A 23068-nucleotide genomic window follows, 5' to 3' on the forward strand; every position below is an offset into this window, starting at 1 on the left:
CTTAACAAGCTGGCGTCTGAGAAGCGTTACAATATCTCTCCTGACCACAATATTTTCTTGTATTCAACTGCTGTCAGTGTAATAAGAGTAATTCTACATACCAATCTGGTCAGAGTAAGTCTATAAAAAATGTGAAGTAATAAGGTACAGAGATGGGAGCTGAACTTTTGTGGCCCTTTGTTAGAGCTGTCCTTATGAAATTGGCCCTTGTTAAAAATTGGTCATACACCCCTGGCTTAGATCATTTTGAAAAGATTGTACTAAAATGCTGGTGGAGTGATGGGAGAAGCTTCACATGGGAAAGTAAAGTCCCTGTGAAACAGGTAAAACTGCATTACATGCGTCAGTTGCATTGTATTGTATTACCACTAACAATTATGGAAAACTTGTCATTGTTAGTAATTGAGTCTTTTTAGAATATACTGGCAAAAGAACCATTCATCACCACTTACATTCAGTGGCAAATTTCTGAGAATGTTAGTATCTCCCTAAATGTGTTGTGCCTCCTGTAAGCATTCAGTCGGTGGAATGTTTCTAAAGACCACAATATTACAACTTTAAATGTTGGATGTCCTTTTTTTGCTGACTGTCTCTCATTTTTAGTAGGATAATGTTATTTAACTGCTGAATCAGCTGATTACCAAAAACAAAACAAAAAAAAACCCCCTGAATGTTTGTATGTTTAACGTGCCGTTACTGGGAGTGGGTGAGTGATCTCAAACAATAAAAGGAAATGTAAGAATCCCAAAAATCTCACAAAGCAATGTTAAGACCTTCCAATAGATGAGGAATTACATTTCAGTGGTGAATAAATAATAAATGATTTCTGACTCATTATGCTTGGGTCTCTCAGGAGTTTGTTTTCTGTTGATGCTATATTTAGGGATTGGCTGCAGCACGTGGCTTCATTTGATGTTTCTTTACAACAAACACAGAGAAGACAGAGCTGCTGAGGCACAATATCCAACCACGCTTCTCTACCTTGATCAACCTAGAGCAAGCGTTTAATTTATTCATCATCATCACATATGCACGTGCATTTCTGAACCATTCAATTATACAGTAGACAGGTCAAAAGAACCACCATGCATCTTACAGTGTGAGATGAACAGGATTGTGAGATTGTATTTGGAAAGGACAATGGCTGGGAAAAGAGATACAGGAATTTTCAAGGAGAGAGCCATTCACAGCACTAAGAGAGGGGGAGGGAAATACGTGTATGCCCCTGACCCAGCAGTAAGAGAGATAAAAGGGTGAGATAACAACATTACCATACTACTTTTTTTTTCTGTATTTCACCATACTAAAAGTGAGGGATTAGAGACTTTAATAAGTTACCCAGGTACCTATAAATCTTTCACTGTTCCAAAAAAAAAGTGCGATTTGGCTAATGGATAATTATCTTAATGACCTCCGTTAACCACAGTCGGATAAAACAAGAGAAAATATTGTTAGGAAAACATGAGAACATCTTTTATGAATAAAACAAGGATAGTTGTGCTCTGCTGGTGTATTACTGACATATTATAAAGAGCAGAATGTACAAAACTATATTTAAAGTTATCCCAAAAAACTACAAACTCTCGCTCTCTCTCTCTCTAAATATATGTATATAGAGAGAAATATGTATATATCTTATATATACATATATACATATATATACATACATACATACATGTACACACACACACACACAGACATATATATATATATATATATATATATATATATATTTTTTTTTTTTTTTCTTAACTACCAGAGTACTTCTTGGTCTTGGACTTTCATGACAGTAGGTGCTCTAGATCACTGTCTAGAAATGAAAGAGATTTACAGCAGACGTTTAACAGCTGACTAAATGTATCATCAATGAAGCATGAACTGTTTGTCTTCAATTAGAGAAAGAGACATGTTTTTGAGTTCTTCTGGATTCCTGACCAGTTTGTAGCCCAAGATGTTTAGAGTTTTCTGACAGATATTTTGCAAGTGTTCAACTGCGGCATATGATAATTCCTTCCTCCAATTTTCTGCAGTAGCTGAGGAGTTCCTTTTTGTACTGTACTGACTATTAGACGTGGTCTCTTCACTTTCCTTAGTGTTTTGCTCTATCCAGTCCATCACCTTCTGGTCCATACTCAAACCCACAAATTCGTAAATCTCTTGCAACTTTTGAAGTGGTTCTTGCGTCAAGTCCTCATATCTCAGCACCATGTACCTTCCTCTCAGCCACTGGGGCCAGCTCAGGCCAACAGAGACTGATCTGAGGAAGTCACCGCACTCCTGAAGCGTTAGGTCACTCTGTTTGCGTCTGTGGTCATTAAGGATCCTCCATGATGAGTATGGCTTAAGTGGAGGACGAATAGCCAGCCTGGAGGCCAGGATGGCTCTGGGATCCCGAACCAGCTGGATAACCTTCAAGTTCAACTGTGAGTCTTCCAGCAAGTCTCTGAGCTCATCCACTCTTGGTGTCATGAACACCTCTTTGATGACCACATTACCTTTCCCCTGACAGGAATCTGTTGCCAGTGTGAGATTGAGGGGACCACACTTACTGACACACTCAGATTCATTAATGCTCACCATGTCATGCTTAAGGGCATAGCACACTGGTGGAGAGCAAAAGGCCTTATTGGCCCCACGGCGATGCAGATTCTCCAATATGTGCTTTTTAGGGGGATTCAGGTAGTTCTCCAGAACATAGAGGTTACACTTGAACAAGTTTCGGAGAACGTCCCTACCAGAAGACAGCAGTTGCCTACGATCAGTTTCATGTTGAAGATGGAGATGCAGCGAATTCTTTACATTAACTACAGGCTCATATAGGTAGAAGACATCAGGATGATAATTGAAAAGCTGTCCAAGGAAAGATGAGCCACAGCGAGTGGAAGTGAGGATGAGGACGTGATTCTTCTTTGGTTGAAGATTACGCTGCACCCTTTGTTCAGGCTTCATTTTTGTGCACGGTCCCCAAAGTTGCTTGTCTGCTATGTATATCAGCACATACTGAAATGAAAATCCTAAAACAAAAGTTAAAACTAATGTAATCCTCCAGGACAATGACATGGTAAACATTGATTCCGCAGACTTGATTTTAACCTGAAAGAATAAAGAAGAATGTCACATCTAAAGCAAGAATGTCACATCTAAAACAGCATAAATTCTAAGTTTAATGTATATTTCTTGTACATCTGTAGGCATTTGGCATTTGGCATTAGGCTATATCACTCAATATAGAAATGTTCTTGAAAAGCATAGTAAAAAAAATGGAGTCAGTCCAAATACATGTGTTATTCTCCTAATGGGTCAGAAGTTAGCCAGGAAACGTAAGATGAGGTGTAATGCTTTCAATAGTATGCAAAATCAACCAAGCTTTAATCAGTGGGGGCAGCGGCGCCCCCAGGCCACCACGTAGCTACGCCCCTGACTGCTCAGTACCAAGCTTTTGCCTGTATATGCCTGTTTGTCCTGATCATTTGCATTTGATCGCCTACGGGGTAACTAACGTTAGGTTTAGGCGAGTGCCGTCTTTACTTTCATTTTTTTCAGTTTCCACGTTCCCCCAAACTCAGACACCCTTACGGTGTCCCCCTCGCTCAGAAAATGCAACACAAAAAGCAGTATAGCTGTTTAGCAGTATAGCATATGAGGCACAAACAAAGTAACGCAGAGGCACATAAGGCATAAAGAGCTGAGTGAGGAACGATAATCTTTGTTCATATTCTAGTTTATTACGGACAGTTAACATGTGCATCAAACCCATACGATAACAGATATATCCCAAAATACTGTCATCATGACATTTGTAATTAAAATAGTTTTATTTATAGTCAGTTTTCAACATTACTGATAAATTGGGAATCTGTTACTATGTGGTGCTGAACTTATTTTTCACACATGTACAGACGGCACACAAGTCCCACCGCTAAACTAGTGTTTCTCGTTTTCTTGGCCCAGCTGGAAACGGTCTTATTTGACGAACGTATTTGAAATGTTGTTATGCCACTTTAAACTGGGAAAACCAAGTGTTGTAGGACAGGTTGTTGTTGTACAATAATTTCACTTTGTTCTTTTCTCTGCCTAATTTTGAATATGAGAAAGATATAATTGAGTTTTTTTTTTACATTATTGACATTTTTTGACATTTGACATGTGATATTGTTGTATATGTTTAAGGTTTTATGAAAATCGCAGAAATGGTAGATTCTGAAAGGGGAGGCCTACTAAAGACTCGAGGTTTCTTCAGAGGGAGTTGCTGTATGTACACTATAGGTTCACATGTGTCGGCATGTGAAGCTGTAAATTGTGTAAAAGATTCTGGGATTATCTGAACCTCTTTAGCTAATAAATTGAAATAACAGTACTAATGCTCGTGCAACTCTGCCACTATTTAGACCAAGACGATTATTAAGCATACAGAATAATTAACCTTTAAATATTTGTACCACTTTGTACTAGCAAACCAATCCACGGGATTTACCAAGGGCATGCCATAAAGCAACAGGTGTATTAATCCACATTTATTAGAGGAGGCAACCGCAAAGTTCGATTAAAGGCGTATTAATAAACCACAGAATAAATATATTTTCCATCTGTTTCCTTTATATAAATATATTAGCAATACATATCAATTAATATTAAAAGCAAATTATATCATGCGTATCTCAAATACTTAAATACTCAAAGTGAATTACTTATAAGCATAGTTGGAGTATGAGATTTGAATAATTTTATTTTCTTGAATAAGAACAATTATAATTTGATTAAATCTTGTTTGAAATCACTAGCTCTTTTCATGTACTTTCTTTGAATCTACACCCCTCTGTGACCTTGAACAGTAATGTGCATTTTTTTATGTACTGCGTAATGAGCTGACAATCACTTTACAAATAACACCAATTAAAAGCAGTTATAGCCTACAGGAATAATATACCATCCATTTTTACCTGAACTCATAAACAATTGTCGTTATTTAAGAGCAAATTTTGCCGGTGTTTGTGTGTATTTTTTGCAATAGGATCCCTTTTCACAAAATTACCTGCCTTTGCTAAATGCCTGTGCCAAAAGACATGTCTTTCGGTTAACTTTCTGTTGACTAACGTGTCTTTTTGTCTAAGCTGCCAGCAAGGTCTCTTTGCGTTCATTCTACTTCATTCTTTTGGATCACATATACACAAATATCCCTATATCAGGTAAACTAGCTATGAAAACAACAAAGTGAGAAAACGTATAATACGTATGAAATGTAATCCGCTGTAAGATCTGTACTTACTGTGTGTGAAATTATATTTGAAATCCACAGCTTAGCTGCTCAAAGTGTGTACAAACCTTAAAACTATCCGCACTTGGAGATGGCACAGCTGTCACCGAACTCTCGCGCAGTTGGTTATGACGTCAGCGACTTCATTAATGTTGTACAAACTGGCGTCTAATAATTTTTCACAGGTTGTACCTCATAACCAGTAGGAAATTGCGTTTAAACATGAAAACCGCGAGATTCCATCGGTCCTAATCCTTGCAAAACTCAGTCCTTACACGTATTGAATGATATATTGAGAGATTTAAGGGAGTAAAGGGAGTTTTTCTGGTTTCAGCACAAGAGGGTTAGGTCTGTTGAGGGTATGCAAACCAGTATGCCCTGTTTTGGCTTCATTGACTGGTCAATAGAAAGGGAATTTTCTTTCTCTCAGATATGTTTCGGGTACAGTTGTAAAGTGATCAGTGCAGACAATGCAAACAGCTTTTTATACATTTTGACATAGGAACATTCATTACACTTCTAAGAGGTTTGCAAAATAATTCGTATATTATAATTTACTATTCACATGCTCTCACAGCGTGATTCACATAGAGTTACAGCAATTACGTTTTAGATGCAAAAATTTTAGCATTGATTGCTCACACATGAATAGCAGGCATGAATTGACATGATAGATATAGTGTGTTGAAACAGGGCTGATTTGTCCGTGAGTATTATTAGGTGTGTCCCTCAGGAGAATCTATGGAATTTGAGCAATGGAATATTCCTATAGGAAGTAATCTTTTAGACGCGACACCACGCGCTCGCAGTGGGTTTCTCTCGCGCTCTCCCTCTCTTTCTGTGGTGATCATGTGATTGTGTGCTTGCATGGATTCTGAACTAACGTGAAAGTGTTTATTTTGCGAACTTCTCCCTCTGTTTACTCCCCTCGAGCCACAATTGTCAATGAGGACAAAATTAACAATAGAGTTATGCAATGAATTCGTCAGGGGCCATAAAGGGGCCACATTTTACACAGAGGGGCCAGGTATATGTCCAACATCCATGCACAATTCCCTGTTCAGTAAGGTATATATACATGTCGCCAGTCATTCCTTGGCTACAATTTCAGATTTGTGGAAAGATACATCATTGAATGTATTTCGCTTGTTATTATTCCTTGTTCAAACACTGTGTACTTCAGAAAAGAGAATAAAAACTCCAAAACCATGTTCATATTAATTTTAACTGCGGTGCATAGAAAACATAATACATAAAACACCTCAAATATTTAATACATAAAATACTTAAAGACACACACAGCATGTGAGCATCAGCTGTGAGCATCATCCCAATTTGTAGCTAAAAAATACAAATGCACATCACAAAATCCATGCTTGTATTCAGCTAAAGCATGACAACTGTTATCTGTTATCTGACAACGATAAAACCACAACTATTAGTAAAAATTTTAAGGAAAAGACTCAGTGACTAAAACATTAAAGTGAGAGCTCTGGTAGACATGGGAATATACTGCTCACCAAACAAAGCCATTAAACCTCATCATCATAAGGGACAAGAATTCAGGTATTTGCTTACATAATCTTTCACTCATCAGTATGTCCATTTGTGAACTTCACTGTCATTTCATACGGTGCAGTTATGTTTGCCTGTTGTCATTATCTTGCTGTGCCTAGGTTTTCTGACCTGGTGAAGAGGGGTTGGAGCTGCCCTGGTCTGGACCTTGGCTGGCCTCTCTCCGTCACTCTCCTTGCTCTCACCCATTTTCAGTGGGTGGCAGGCTGGGCGTCTTTTTGACCAAAAACTAAATATCCGCCTGTCCATTTCTTTTCATACTTTATATCTTTGCCGAATATTATAGTTCACACAAAAATGCAAATTACTACGCATTACATGGATTAACACTCGTGGTATGCTGAGTTCAAGCCTGGACTCGATTACTTTTTCAAGTGAGAGAGCAAATATTTCCTTAGTTTCGAGATGTGTCTGGGACGCAGCATATGGCTATCATATTTTGAGGGAAATTATCCTAAGCGAGTCATAGCCAAGAGAACAAAAGCTACCGCTCGTGCAAACTCTTTTCAATATCGTTCTCCCGCCGCTCATTTGACTTCTGATTTGTGAAGATGATTTGATTAATGGTTAAGTAAACGACAGCCGTGCTTGTGAGTCATGTTCATCATCACAAAAAGCACGACTGGCTAGAAAGACGTCAAGTGAGAAGAAATGCGTCAACACAAGCACGCGGTATTTATGTCAAGCGACTAGTGACTGGACAGGGGCACTTCAGGGGCCAATCAAATTTTAGCTGCCTGGTCATGTGACATGAAAGTTGGAAATACCTGCCGTTTTAACGCACGAAAAATATACGCTGAAATCTTATAACTTATAATTGCCCATCATAAATGATCTAATGATTTGTAATTATTAGTTATTAATACTTGCGCAATGCTACCAACAATTTTTTTAAACGCATACCTGAGGTGACTACCTAAGTTAGAGGAGAATAATACCCTGGTTGTAGCCACAACAATGTTTCGACTGTTTTGTTTTTCACCACTTTTATGGGTGTCTATACACAAGTTCTCATTCTGTTTATGCTATTTTAATCTGGTGGATCAAAAACATTAAAAGACATTTCTAAATAAAGAGAAATATTGTTTTTATAATGAAGAATGTAATTATAATTTTGTTGAACACTATCAATACAGTATGATGACACAGCTTTCCAAGAGCTCTCACACAGCTGGGTACTATATAAGAAATTTAAATAGTATTGAATTAGATATAGACTTCTGGTTCATTTAATTTCCATTCCTTCCTTTGAGCTACACAGGGTGGTGTAGCTCAAATGAATAAAGTTTTCCTGATTTCATCATAGGAGGACTATGCCAATGAGGAAGCTTAAAATTCTTTATGGACATTATGGTTCAAGTGATTTAAAAACATCCTGCCTGCAATGAAATAATAGCATTTATGACTTTTATCTGGTTTGAACATTTTTCAACAACATAAAGCTTGTCTAGACATATCTCCAAAATATCCCTGCTTTCCTAGATTCCCTTTAAAAAAATTTTACATTTATAATTATGTTCATTTAGCAGATACCTTTATACGGTGTGATTCATAATTAGTGCACATGTGGAGCACATGAACAGAAAAGATATTTTCCTCTATGAGAAATTTTGCTTATCAACTATAAGTTACTTAATCCACAGCATAAACACCAATTAAAAGTTCTCAAAAAATAAAGTATTATATTACATGCAGTATGTGCGGTATCTGTTTTTGAGAGACTGAACAATGAAAACCAGTTTGTGAGGTATGCATGCAGTTGTGTGGCATACCATGTGAGATACTACTGTCTTTAAGGTTTGGATTTACCTGTTTTTTATGATCCATGGGTGAAGCTTCATCAGCTCATTTGGAATGTTATTGAAGTAATACAAAGAAAAAAGGTCTCTTGTTGTTTTACTTGTAGGTATGTGACATTAAGTTTTATTGCACTTCAGTCATGCCAGCATCAATAGTCATGTACAAGCAAGTGTTAAATTACAGTACGACAAATGGATTAGGTAATAATTACTGAAAGGTTAAAAAAATACCATAGACTTTATGACTTCAATCACAAATAAAATACACGTAATCCTTGATCATGATGCTTATGGATTGGTTCAAGAAGCAAGGCGACACATTTGATAAATCTAGGTTGTAAGCATTTTGTATCATTAAGAATAATCCAGTGAGTATTTCATAGACAGGTTGTGTATTACGGTTGGGTTCAAGTGTATAAGTCCCTTAGTACACTTACAAAAGTACTTCTGCAATTAAAATGGGGCCAAGAACACAAGCTGTCGCTCACTGAGAAGCAGAGGAAAAAATTATAAGTTCACTCTTCCCTCACCCTGTTCTCTAAAGAGAGATGAGTGCGTGAGTGACTAATGCCAAGAGAAACCTACTCACCCAAGCAGTGGTGAAGATTTCTGGAAGCTGAGGCTCCCATTCACAAGGCCCAAGAGTTGATTCACTTTAACTATATGCCAGGGTCATCCCAGTCATCAGATTTCAGTCCAAATGAACAGTTAGGGGAGATTTTTGGGTGGTGCACGAGGCAGTTTACTACCACTATCAACATAGCCACAAATTTCTCATTGAAGAATAGACAGATTTTTCCAGTAAAGTACCATAACCTTGGAGGATTAATGGTCAGGCTAACCGAAGCTGTTCTGGCAAGTCATGGTGGCCCAGTATGCTATCAAAGCACTTTATGCTGGTGTTTGTTTTATTTATTTTGTTATTATCATTTGGCAGTAACCTAAGTGTAGACCTTGGTTTTAGCTTCTTTTGTCAGATTTAGCTAATATTGTTGAGAATGAGTGTAAAATCATCTGTCCCACTCAGTTGTCTGGATCCTAAAATATGTTGGTTCTGGCATTTACTCCAGCAGCATGGGGGAGAGCAGCTGGAGTGGCTATTTAAGGAAACATCGCGAACCTCAGGCAAAAACCCATGCTTCACCCATATGGAGAAGTTTGGCTTTGCAGAAGAGAAAGCCAGTGGAGGAGTGAAGACCTGTGGAAGACCTGACTTTTTGGTCTTTCTTCATGGACATGGTTCTCACTTTCTTAGACTTCCACTTGATTTTTTTGAGAGATTTTAAGAAGACACCATGGTGAAAACTCTTAAGCATTTGCTTCAGGCGATATACTCATATATATATATATACGCACATACATATATACTGTATATGTGTGTGTGTGTGTGTATATGCACACACACACACACACACGCATATATATGTATATATGGGTTATTCTGTGTCAAATCAGACAGAATCCAGGAAAGTGGTTGCAGCACCATCTCAGATTTTGTTCAAAGTTTGTCTATATAACATTTGGGTCCCAAAACTAAGGCCTGTAATATTGAATCATCTCACTCACTCATTATCTAAGCCGCTTATCCTGATTAGGGTCACGGGGGGTGCTGGAGCCTATCCCAGCGCTCATAGGGGGAAAGGCAGGGAAACACTCTGGACAGCCCATCGCAGACACACAGACTCATACCTAGGGGCAATTGTCTCCAATTCACCTAACTTGCATGTCCCGGAGGAAACCCACGCAGCTCCCAGAGGAAACCCACGCAGACACAGGGAGAACATGCAAACTCCACACAGAAAGGACCCTGTGGTGTTCCTCATTACGACGGAGCATTAGGGCCACATCGAGGGGGAAAAATTCAGAGATTTTGAGAATAAGGTCGAAATATTACCAGTGCTCCTAGCAGAAGCAAGGGGAAGCTGGGCCTCCTCATAATTAAATGACTTCAGACGTGAGAATCTCTATAACAGTAACAACACGTGAAATAAATTTTAATGAAACTTTTCACATGATTACATTCCATTTTTGATTATGTAGCCTACCCTATATTTTTATGGTGACTATGGTGACACGAAAGCTTTTTAATGTCATATCGTTGTAGGCCTACGTTTCTCGCCTCTCAGTAGGCTTTCATGTACATTTTTTGCCGTCGAGGGGAAGCCAGGCTTGGTTAGCACCCACTTGGCCTCCTCTCACATTTTTTTTTTTTTTTGTTTTAAAAAACTCAGCCAATCACTGTTGATTGTCGTACCACTCTGACTGGACCCTGAAAGAGAAAAAATGCCCAGTGGGTGTGTGGAGGAAGCCTCTTGGCTTCCATGAAAACACACAGTAAATTGTCAGTGGGCGGGCGAGGGAATCCATCGTGCCGCTGTCTTCACACCAGTCAGATCAGAAATGCAAATCATGACCGTCTGACATAAGCAGCTAATAAACTAAATTTCAACAAATAAGTAAGTAGTTGGTCAGAGATCATTGTAGTAGTAAGACATGGATGTGGACTTCGATTTTTTGTTGCAAAACGATTTTGTTAAGTTGCCATTTGAGCAACAACTTCATATTAAAGAGAAAGGGAGGCAGACGACTAATATTGCCACAGTACCAAAAAAAAAAAAAGAAACCGGCCATAAAGTAAGAACTTTTTCTAGCCAACACTGTGCTAACTGCATGGTTAACTGCTAGCACGACACTCCGTGTGAAACGTATCACCGTAGCCTAATATTTACATCATTATATATCAGTGCATGTCATTACCATGGCTAGTATTATTGGGCTTCCTCTAGTGATGTGTCGTTCATGAACGATTTGTTCATTTTTAACTGATCTTTTGTATGACTCGGGAGTAATACGTCGTGAGTGATTAGTTCATTTTTTCCCTCGGCCGCCACTCAGGCTCAGTTTCGTTCTTTCGGGTCTGCGTCTTCCGTTCACTTGTCACATAACCGTTGCGCAAGCTCAGTGGAGGAACGACTGATTCGTTCACGACTCATAACATTCGTTCACGACAAAAAAACATGAATTCTGCTCCTTTTTTTATCATTGTTATTTCCATTAGAATATTGTGTTGTCACCATCATTTCAGAGTGAAATTTGCTCACGCATTTGTTAACTGTATGTTTTTATAGTAACGTGAAATCTAATATTTATTGCATCTTTCCCCTTCAGGCATTTATACATTCTTTTCCTTTATCTCCTTCATTTCTCCAGACATCTCTTTTCACTCCCATGAGACAAAACTGAATCCCAACCTCCACGACAGGTAAAGAGGTCTAAGGACTAGAAGGCAGAGATTGTCACCAGATCTGATTTTTCATGTTCAAGAGGCATTGTTGAAATGTCTAGAGACATCAACTCTCCCTTACAAAACTGGGGAACAGTCATCTTCTCTGAGAATGTTAAAAATAAAGCTAAATGAAAAAAATAGTCTTTATTCTTTAAAAAAAAAAAAGAGAGAAATGGCATGAGGTGTAAATATCTTCCTATGTCTTTCCCAGGGAGACAGGATTGACTTCACTTAATAAAGAGAAAATCCTTTTATATTGTTCAGGTATAGGATGGGAAATCAAAACAATGATACCACAGTGTCATACCCAAGACAAATCACTAACTTTGTTAGGTAGTTAAACTTATGGAATAGGAGTTTAAAAGTTTATCGTGTATTTGTTATGTATGATTATATATCCATATCTCGCTAAGAGATATATGTAAAATAAGCATTGATGTACTTTTTCATATATGTGCATGCATTTTATTGGATTTGTATCTTATCTTCATTGCTGGTTAATGTACTTTTTTTTTTTTACCCTAATATGAAACGATCCATAAATGCCCCTTCACTGTGGCAAATGGTAACAAAATATATTTTTGTACAAAACCTCTCTGCCCCACAACAAGGTTGACCTTTATTTAGGATGAGTCATTCTGTCATCTAGTTTCGAGAGAGAGCTGCTATTGGAACCACACATTGATTCCAATGGAGAGAAAAATGGAGAGAAAGGGACCCCACAAATCGGCCCCAATATCATCATTTCTTTTACACAGTGGATTAAGGTGAGATAAAACAAGTGAGATAAAACAAGTTCAAGCAAAGCCACATCTGTTGAAAGCTGAGGCTTGTTTTGCTCTTTTCATAATTATGAAATGTTCTGAAAATTTCTTGGCTACACCTGTGATCTCAGCCGTTCCTTGTCACTTGTAAATGTTCTTTGACAAAACATGTGCAACTGGATTGCATTCCAACCCAACAGTCATTTTGCTTGTTGTCTTTTTACCACTCATAGAACTAAAGGGCCTAAGGCAGCCACAGCAGAGTCTGATGAAACTACTAGACTGAATAATTAGCCAGGCTCTTACCTGACTTTTCAGTTTCGTGTTTGATTTGTGTTCTATCCCCTTTCAGCCCTGTGTTTTACCATGGGAGTCCAGTTTCACTGAAGTAAAGATGTGATTCCCTGATGGATTGTCAGCTGTTCAATTTCACTTGTTTACTGTGCTCTGTCAGACCTGCTATTGATAAAATAATTTGACCATTAGACAGATATGGTTTTTTTTTTTTTTTCGATCCCAGCACTTATGTCACAGCTGATTTGGCAAGATTATTTGCAGAAAAAAAAACACTGCAAACAGAAGCCACACAAGTAGCCTCATCTCAATTCTGGTCACCTATCCAACTAGAGGATACACACTGGCTGTTGTGCATTGCTGATACGCACTAAAGTTACCACCAAAGAGACTGGCAGAACAGAGGGGAATAGGTTACATAACAATAAAGGCAGTTTGAAAAGAGCGATAGATGACTTTTATAGACTTAAAAAGTCTTTTAATAAGTCTTATTTCAGTTCCCAACAAAAAAAGGGAAAGAAATTGAGGACCACATGTATCATGAAAAGGTTTAGAGGCTGGATCAGTAGAGCAGTAGTGTTATGATATAATTATAATAGTTTCAAGGTCAAACAAGCACAAGTCCAAATGCCGGAAAAACACAGTACCGCGGAAATCAGAATCGTAATCAGTAAACAGGCAGGGGTCAAAACACAGAAGAGCTTAGTATCATGCAAGGCCAGTCAAAGGCAAAGAAGAAACCAGGCAGAATTCTGTTGACAGAGAACCAACCCAGGTAAGCAGGAACGCAGCTTAGTAACTCAGGGATGTGAGAGACCGCAGGGATGTGAAGGAGGGAAACAGGTGTATACAAGTCTAACCGAAACAGAGAACAGAGCATATTTGAAACAAATCATTGAATAAGGAGTCCAATGAAGAGCAGAACCAGTAAGCAGGAGAAACCGATAGGTGAATGGTAGACTGAAGGGAGGGCGTAAAAGCATGATTATTAGGGTTGTTTGTTAAGTTATTAAGTGAAAATATTCGTGAATCTGTACATTAGCAAAACGCTAATGCTCTTTCAGTGGAGAGAAACAACCGCACAAGTTTGAACTGGAACGTCATCTTTGAAGTGTGCAAAAAACAGAAGGGCAAAACTAGTATGAACCAGTTCTAACACTGACATTTTATTGAGTTTATTTTGTACAGTGTGGTGGAAATGACAGTGAACCCCGGGGACCAGGGCTGTGGAGTCGGTACACAAAACCTTCGACTCTGACTCCGGCTCCGGCTCCGGCTCCTCAATTTATGGTACCACCGACTCCAACCCTGACTCTGACTCCACTAACCTACATTTGCCTCTGAGTCTGACTCTGACTCAATGACTCCGACTCTGACACCACAGTGGAGTTGGCTGTGGAGTCAGTACACAAAACCTACAACTCCGACTCCTCAGTTTATGGTACCGCCAACTCCAATTCCGACTCCAGTAACCCAATTTTGCTTCCGACTCCAACTGACTCTAACTCCGACTCCGACTCTGACTCCACAGCCCTGCCGGGGACAGGGGTTCTTTTTATGAAAAATACAAGAAAATGTGATTAAATGTTACAATACATGATATAGTTAGTTAAAATAAGCATTAATGTCTAATTTGTATTTGAACTCAACATTGTTTCAATATTAAATTCAAAATGAAGCAGGGGTGAAGGTCCAAAGTCCGGCTTAGGGACAAAGACAACATAGTAAAAACCATACTTAAAAGGCCTCTTATTATATAATAAATTAATGACTGAGCTATTGTTTATTTTTTAGTTCCTCTTGGTGTGAAGTAAATGTTACAAAAATAAAAATGTAGAACTGTGTTTTCATTTTTCTTATTTCTTTCAGGGACACAAAAAGTACCACGGTTGAAGAATAACCCTTTTACATCCCTGTAATCACATCATCTGTCCCTCTAGTGAATAACTTACCAGTTCAAAGATTATTTTTCAACCGTTGAACAAAAATATTTTTAGCATCACTTGCATCATTCAGTGACTAACAGACAGTATTTTTTAAATGCCATGACTGCTAACACCATGTTACAACTGAACCACGTATAACAAAAATGACATCCAGCACCTTGTGTCAATTTTACATGCGGAGACTAAGAAAGAGAAACAGAACAGCACAAAAATTGATTTTCCAGTGACTTGCTGAAGTTGCCTCTGTCCTGCCACCCCACGATATTGTAAATATATTTTTACATATTCAGTGCACGGACTGTAAATATTTTAAAAGCAAAAATGAATGCATTTTAGGAGGTATCAACATCCATTGTAATAAAGCTGTGACATAACTCTTGTATTCAGCTTTATACATGATATGTAACCAATGTGTCAATCAAGTTCAGCGAAAATGTGTCCTTACCTGGCAAATCAATTAATGGAAATGTGTTCGAGAAAGGTTATGCTTTGATCAACAACAACAAATGTTACTGTTGAAATAATAAAATGAAATGTAACAACAAAATATAAAAAATTCAAAACTAATAAGCCTAACTAGACATACAGGTATGATTGTGGCATGTAACACCGGATTTTGTTTTTCCTTGATGGTACAAAAATTTTATTAGTCTAGCTCCAATACTCTGTCCACAGCCAAGCCAAATTTGGTCCAAATGCCAAAAAATGTTAGACTGTGCTCCACTCTTTCCTACAACTTACTCTGATGCTCTTGTATTCAGAAAATCATGCTGATTTGGGTTTTATAGGTTTGCAGATATGGCACACTACTCTAATTATTGTGGGTGCGCAAGGGAAAGTTTTTGGGGAAAGTGGGGCATGTTTTACTCTACTATGCTGACTCCGTTTCCTTGATTGTTCTGTGTCGCTGTGAAGAAGAGAGAGGCCCTCCATCCCCACCCCCACCCCCACCGCCACCCCCGATCGGTTTTCTGTGCTTACAAAACTCAACTCATCAAAGCAAAATACTGAACTCATTTAATTTAACGTCACACATCCATGTCAAACACAAATGCATTATTTCTCTGTCACTCGGTATCACTGTCTGTTTATGACTGGCAGGGAAGTGATCACCATGACAGCAAGCAGAATGCGGTATAACCTCAGAAAACCTCAGACAGAACCCGCACGTGCACGCACACACACACACACACACACACACACACACACACACACACACCCATACCCGCACACACAAACACAAACACACACACACACCCTGACATTGTGTCAGGTTAATAATCCAGCAGCTCTGTAGATTATGTCTCTGAGAGAGGAGGAAGTCATTTTAAAATGATCGGTATTTATCATTTGTCAGTAACAACTTCATTCATAAAAGACAGATGTTCAGAGCCAGTCTTATTATTTACACTATCCACAACCAACAAAACAAGTTCTGATAATCACATCAAAACCAAACCATATACGAGACGAGAGGAACCAAACCACACACAAAAAAAGACAATAACCTCCTTTTCTCTTTTCTTTTTTCCACACCTGATGAACCAATGAGACACTCATTGCTTTGGGTAGAGCCAGCAGCCCTTTGATCAACTGTGATTGTTTGTAAGCAGCTTAGAGTGAGAGACAGCCTTGGCTGATGAACGAGGCGGTGGTGCAGAGATGGAGATAAGGAGCTTCTCTTGCCCACAAAGCACTGGAAGAGTGGGAGAGGAGAGGGGTATGCAGAACCCTCAGGAGAACCAGCTGTTCACTGGAGACTCCCTCACTCCAATCAATGGAGCAACCCTTAGCTCTTTAAAGATGCCAGGAGATGTGCTTGTCTGGATCAATGAGCAGAAGCCAACAGCCTATTATCCACTAAATCTCATTAAAACAAAACGGCAGCACAGAAAGGAGAGACAGTGTGTGTGTGTGTGTGTGAGAGAGAGGGAGAGAGAGAGAGAGGGAGAGAGAGAGCAAGAAAATGAGAGCGAGAGGCAGAAGACAGTAAAGAGACATAGAAAAGGTGTGGGGGAGAGATATCTGTTATTCCCTGTGAGAACAGACTTTTAAACTTTCAAATGTTTAAACACTTTATCAAAAGCCACTGTAAAGTAAATCAGTTTGTTTTCTCCCTTTTTTGTTGGAAACTTTGAAGCTTTTTCATTCATACATTCCACAGACATGTTCTTTTTGGTGCTGTTGCATTTGCCATATAACCTTTATAGTAGTGAAAGAAATTATATAAGTGTGCATGTATTCTCTACGACAGAAATATACAGGGGAGAAGTATAAAACTATGCTGAAACGCGTAATGGTTGCACATACCGCAGTGTTCAGGAACTAATGCTCACTATTAAGGAGTGAAGGACCCACAGACAGAAAGATAAAGCACACACACAGCATGGGAGCACTACAACATAAGTTCTCTATCATGTGTTTACCCCCCACCCCCCCCTCCCCCCCCCCCCCACCACCACCACCACCAACACCACTATCTCCTGATGTCTGATAAGCACACACTTTATTACACTTTAACTGTCACACATTCTTGAGATGTCGGAAATCAATTCCCGTATGCTATAGTCAGCAGGGAAAGGGTGAAAACAAGAAACTTAACCAAGGCTTGCCAGTGGTATTCACTTAAGCCTTGATCAGACTCGGTCTATCACTGCAGAGTTGCCCTTCAACAATCAATGCTCTGAACTCCACGTTTCCATCCCAAACCCCACTGCACTCTCCTGCCATTGGAATGACTTAACGAGAGAAAAGTATCAGCATTGATCTTCCATAAACCCATAATCATTTGTATTGCGGACTGAGGGCAAGTTAAAGTAAAGCTTAAATCCGTGCCGCAGCAGAAAATCATGTCAGCCGTGGTCAGAATCTGTGATGAATCAAGACATGACTGTGAAGAAACAGTGCGTAAACTGTACAGCCTTATACCCAAGAAAAACCCAGTTGAACACATATGCACATGAAGACTAGAGGTGGAAGACATCGTTATCATTATCTGTACCTGTATCTGTTCAACTGACAAAATGATCTGTCTCTGTGTCTGGATAGTAGACTGAAAGTGGGTGTGACTTACACCGGAAGTTGCGCTGAATCGGGCAAATGTTGTATTTTCTAACCTGATATTCATTGGCAATGATTTTTTTTTTGCCTTCAAAGCATCACATTGATTTAGTATTGGCATATGATTAATTATGAAATATATTTCCACATCCTCATAATGTACTTTTCATCTCTCTCTCTCTCTCTCTCTCTCTCTCTCTCTTTCTCTCTGCCTCTTATTTTTATTTTTAACTAAACTAACTTTTATGAACTGTCTGAACTTCACCCCCCCCCCTTTTTTTTTGCTGGGGTTGCTGTGGAGTCCTGTGCTAGCATCGCAAATCACTCGTTACTGTCACTTGAGCTTGTTGCTGTCTGTTTAAGTAACCATGAGATACTTGGTAGGGTGTTAGTGGACGCTAAGTCAATATTCCATGAATCCTATGGTTGATACATACAACATGTTGCATCTTAAACACATGAACATTCACTGAAATACAACATAAAATGTTTGGGTTTTAATTCTACATTTTGACTCGCTTTTTTAAATGGTGGAAATTAACACATACAACCAAAAACCACAGGTTCTAAGCTTCATTTGGATGTATAGGTTGCAGGGGTAATCCAGCAGCCACACCAGGCTTTTGTCTTGCCAGCTCCTGCACCTGACTTGGTGGGGGCGGCTACAGGATATAGCGATCACTTTTCAATAATGTGTAGTCAATGAAACAACTAGTTAGTGAAATCAAAGTCCTATCTTGCAAACAAAACAGGCATTTTTTATTTTGTGGCCATCTACAGTGATATGAATCAATTTGAAGAAACGTAATCGCTGGCATATCAATCATGGCTTTTTTTCCCCTGAATAATAACGAGCAACTTCGGGTAGAAGAAATATCTGTTTCCATGGCATTATTTGTGCTTTCCTGAATAACATATTCCGATTCAGGTGCCTCCCTAATACACACAGACACACATACACACACACACACACACACACACACACACAAAGGTAAAAGGTAATGCTTCAAATATGATGATGTCCTTTATGTAATTGCTTAACTACCACAGGTACTAGGTGGGGACCAGATGAAGACAACAACCAGTTTATCAACCTCTTTCTCTCTCCCTCTCTCTCTCTCTCTCTCTCTGTCTGTCTGTCTGTCTGTCTGTCTGTCTGTCTGTCTGTCTCTCTCTGTCTGTCTGTCTGTCTCTCTCTCTCTGTCCGTCTCTGTCTCTCTCTCTCTCTCTCTCTGTCTGTCTGTCTATCTGTCTGTCTCTCTCTCTCTCTCTCTCTCTCTCTCTCTCACTGAGCTGAGACAAAGCTGCCAATGATGGTTTTTTATTTGTCCCGGGTCTGGAGGTGCTATTTTACTGTGAGGCAATCCCGAGAGACCACTGCCTTTCTCTTTGTTCTCTGCTTTGTTCTGTGATGCCGTGAGGCCAAGACTGTGATAGAGAGATAGCAGACAAAACAAACCAGCTTTTTATCTCTGATCCTACACCCCACACCACCATACTGTTTTATCAGTATGCTCTCCCTCCCTCCCTCCCTCCCTCCCTACCTCCCCCTCTTTTTCACCACTTATCACCTTCATCATTGGAATATAGCCTCCAGTTGGGTTTTTCCCCTCCTTTGCATTGAAGTGCTGGTCTAAAAGACCTTTTGTCAGTGCTGCACAATATGAGACTGATTAAAGGTAATCCACACCGTACTGAAACCCAGGCCACAGTGCGGCGTGGGTTACTTTCAACTGGGTAACGCAGTGAAGGAGCTATACAGAGCAGTTTTGAAAGACAAGACATCACCATAGAAAGCATTTGGTTGATTAGGAGAAGAACGTGGGTAATATGAATTAGGCCTCCCTCTTGCATGTTGAACCTAGTGCCTATACTGAGAGCAAGCCCTTCATAAAGTGCGTACGTGTTCTCTACAGGTGAAAAGAGGATGGGTGGGGGAGGACAAGTTCTCCGGCAAACTGTTCACATAATTATATAAACCTGACAACTTCTGCTTGTGCGTGTTCAGGGGTATAAGCTATTGTGTTAACAACTGTCCCACACAAGTACTTATTGTCATGCATCACCATCATCATTATCCTCATCCTCATCCTCATCATTCTCATCATCATCATCATCATCATCATCATCATCTCTCTGGGGATCTACATTTTCTTTGACATAGAGAGACTGAGGAGATACTGGTGCTCCCTCTCCTAACTGGGAGAGGAATCATTGGGTGAGAGCGTCCCAGTCCCTGCTGGTGTAGCCTCGAGGCACGGAAGGTGAAGCTCCACAGGGGACAGCAGCTGGATCAGAGCTGTGGTTTATGTGTACTTACACACACAGCAAAGGATCATAGCTCACAACACTTTAAGATGAATGCTATGTGTGCATATACAAAAAAAATTCCTTTTGGATTGGTATGGTGAAAAAGTCTTGTTTAAATTGGTACAAACGTCAGCGCAGTTTTGCGTGCGTTCCTACGTCCACACACCCATCAAGAGTGACATTCCCACATTCATTTTCTCATCTCAGACATCAAAGACCTTTATGACGTGAAAGAACTTTGTGCCAAACTATGCCCCCAGTCAACACAGTCATATGAACTAGGAGTGTGCATAAATGTTTTTGTGACATTATTTGGCTCCAAGCCATTTTTTATGAATGATCATTTTTTTAGGAGCTGTCACTCAACCCTAAATAACTGATATACTCAAATAATATGAATCGTATGTTGACAGTGATAAAGTTAATCTAAAAACAATGAACTGAAGCAGCAGAAACTTTACACAATATTTAAAAGAGTTTAACAGAGTTTTCTCTCTCTCTCTCTCTCTCTCTCTCTCCCTCTGTGTGTGTGTGTGTGTGTATGCGCGTGTGTGTGTTTGTGTGTGTGTGTTGGTCAGGCAGGGTATACATCTGTGCAATCCTCCTCTCTGTTCTCGGGGAGAGCTGTCCGTTGTGGCTGACTGGTTTTTTTTGTTAATGCGAGGGTATGCACATGGGTATTCCAGGGGTTGGAGAGAGAGCATTGTGCATGTTTGGATGACTGACCTAATTAAAAGTCACAGCTTCATACAGCAGTTGAAGTCATATCACCATGAGATAATCCCACCGCTCATTAACAGTAGTGAGTGTGTTTTGTGTGTGTGTGTATGTGTGTGTGTGTGTGTGTGTGTGTGTGTGTGTACAGTAAGAATGCGAATCCCTGCATGGTAGAGCAGCATGTGCAGCCGCTTCACGTGGCAAAGCTTCCTCTGTAAGTAGAAGGACCGGGCTACATTGTTGCCTAGTTACAGGCACTGAATTCACTTAAAGCCCTCCGAAAAGGATTTTTTTCAAAGTCTTTTCAATCATTCACTTTTTTTTTATTTATATGTTATCCAGACAGCAAGCACAGATTCCAAAAGGCAGAATACACAAAATATTGGAATACAACAGCTGGTTTTGAAATGGAATTCATAATAGTGATTCGTAATGGTATCTTAGCTGAGAGCTGTGGCCTGACCCAGAAACATACAGAATCATCAAAAAAAAAAATAATATGTGAGAGAATATAGTTATGATGCATAATGAAAAGGGACAGAATTATTACGGTACCATCATAAGGAAAGATTATATTTTTGCTCATCCTGTCATTCTCTCCTGTTGCTGTGGTGTGCTAGGGTTTACACAACGCACAATCTGCAGCTCAGTATCAATAATTTATTGCCATATCTTTAAGTTTCATTGTTCCTTATTTAGAGACTGATGCAAAACCAATGCAACTGTTTTTTTTTTTTACATATAAAGGATATATTAATTAAAAATGAAGTGTATTTTTATTGCATCATGCACTGTGATGGATGTTTAATAAACGAGATGAATCTTAATAGCCTGTTCTATATAAAAAGCTGTGTGAGAGCCCTGCAGTACAGTGTTCGGCGATAAAACCGTCCACTGTTAAACTGTATGGCCATCAGTCTTACTCTCCCTCCGTGCCTGTTCGAACCCTCCTCCTTCTACACAAACATCCATTCGCTATGAGCTATCCACCTAGAGAGAAAAAAACACATCACCTCCAACACACAGATAAGCCAGAGAGAAGAGGAAAAAAAAAACTGTTTTTCCAGCCATCAAGCGATTCACTGCACCACAGAAGAAGCGGCTGTCACTATCATTCCTGCCAATTACCAGAGGCCCCTTCAGGCATCTGCAGTTTCCACGGCAACTCTTGCCTCTCGCTCAATCCGGGACGTGCGTTGCTATGGCAACTGGCCCAGGAGCCCAGAGCCCCGTGTCCACGGCCTGTCTGTGGCGTGTCAGCGCAGTCTCCTCTTGTTACCATGGTGCTTAGACAACGAAGAGAATGAGTCCTCTTAATTATATGACCCAATTACACACTTAAACCCAACAACATTAGCAATTACCATCAGCATTTAAGAAGCTCTCACCAATATATACAATAGCAAGAATGTTTACACGATTCTCATGACCACATAGAACAGAGAGTTTTAACTGACACACAACAGTGCTCAGAGAAACGCAACTTACATAGGCCTACAAAGAAGTGAGCAATCACTGCATGTTGACTCTGAAGAATTTGCTCACGTATGGCATCTAATTCATGTTGATATATAATAGTATGACTATTGTGTTTTTATTGTTTTTTGAGGGGTTTTTTTTTTCAATCTGTTTTAATTATCTTTTTATTTGTACTCTTGGAACTTCTTTACATGCCTCCTATGTGCATTACTTCATGTGTGTATCTCACTGCTTGCATAGGTGTTCAGACGTAGTGTATAAACAGCCTAATTTGACTTGACAGTATTTTGTTTGGCTCATCTCACCAAGAACACATCACCGATGTGTATGAATCAAGCACAGAAGGTACAGAGCCTCGTGTCAGTGCGATGAAACCATCAATAAGAAGCTTCAAGCAGAATGTCTTGGAAATAGAGCAGAATGTCTTAACCTGAACACCTGATCTAAACTAAACCTGTATATAAATTATATATATATATATGTGTGTGTGTGTGTGTGTGTGTGTGTGTGTGTGTGTGTGTGTGTTTGTGTGTACATACATACATATACCCATGCCAAACTGGGATTTACAGCGAATTTTTATT

General features: G+C 39.4%; 1 protein-coding gene across 1 annotated transcript; it reads right to left on the minus strand.

Annotated features, from left to right (window-relative positions):
- Window positions 1–1863: 1863 nt before the first annotated feature.
- LOC115806704 (carbohydrate sulfotransferase 1-like) lies at window positions 1864–2949 on the minus strand. Its single transcript, XM_030767570.1, has one exon. It carries the CDS (start codon window positions 2947–2949, stop codon window positions 1864–1866), a length of 1086 nt encoding a protein of 361 aa, XP_030623430.1.
- Between the last annotated feature and the right edge of the window lie 20119 nt (window positions 2950–23068).

Source organism: Chanos chanos, chromosome 3, assembly GCF_902362185.1.
Source record: "Chanos chanos chromosome 3, fChaCha1.1, whole genome shotgun sequence".
Classification (NCBI taxonomy): domain Eukaryota; kingdom Metazoa; phylum Chordata; class Actinopteri; order Gonorynchiformes; family Chanidae; genus Chanos; species Chanos chanos.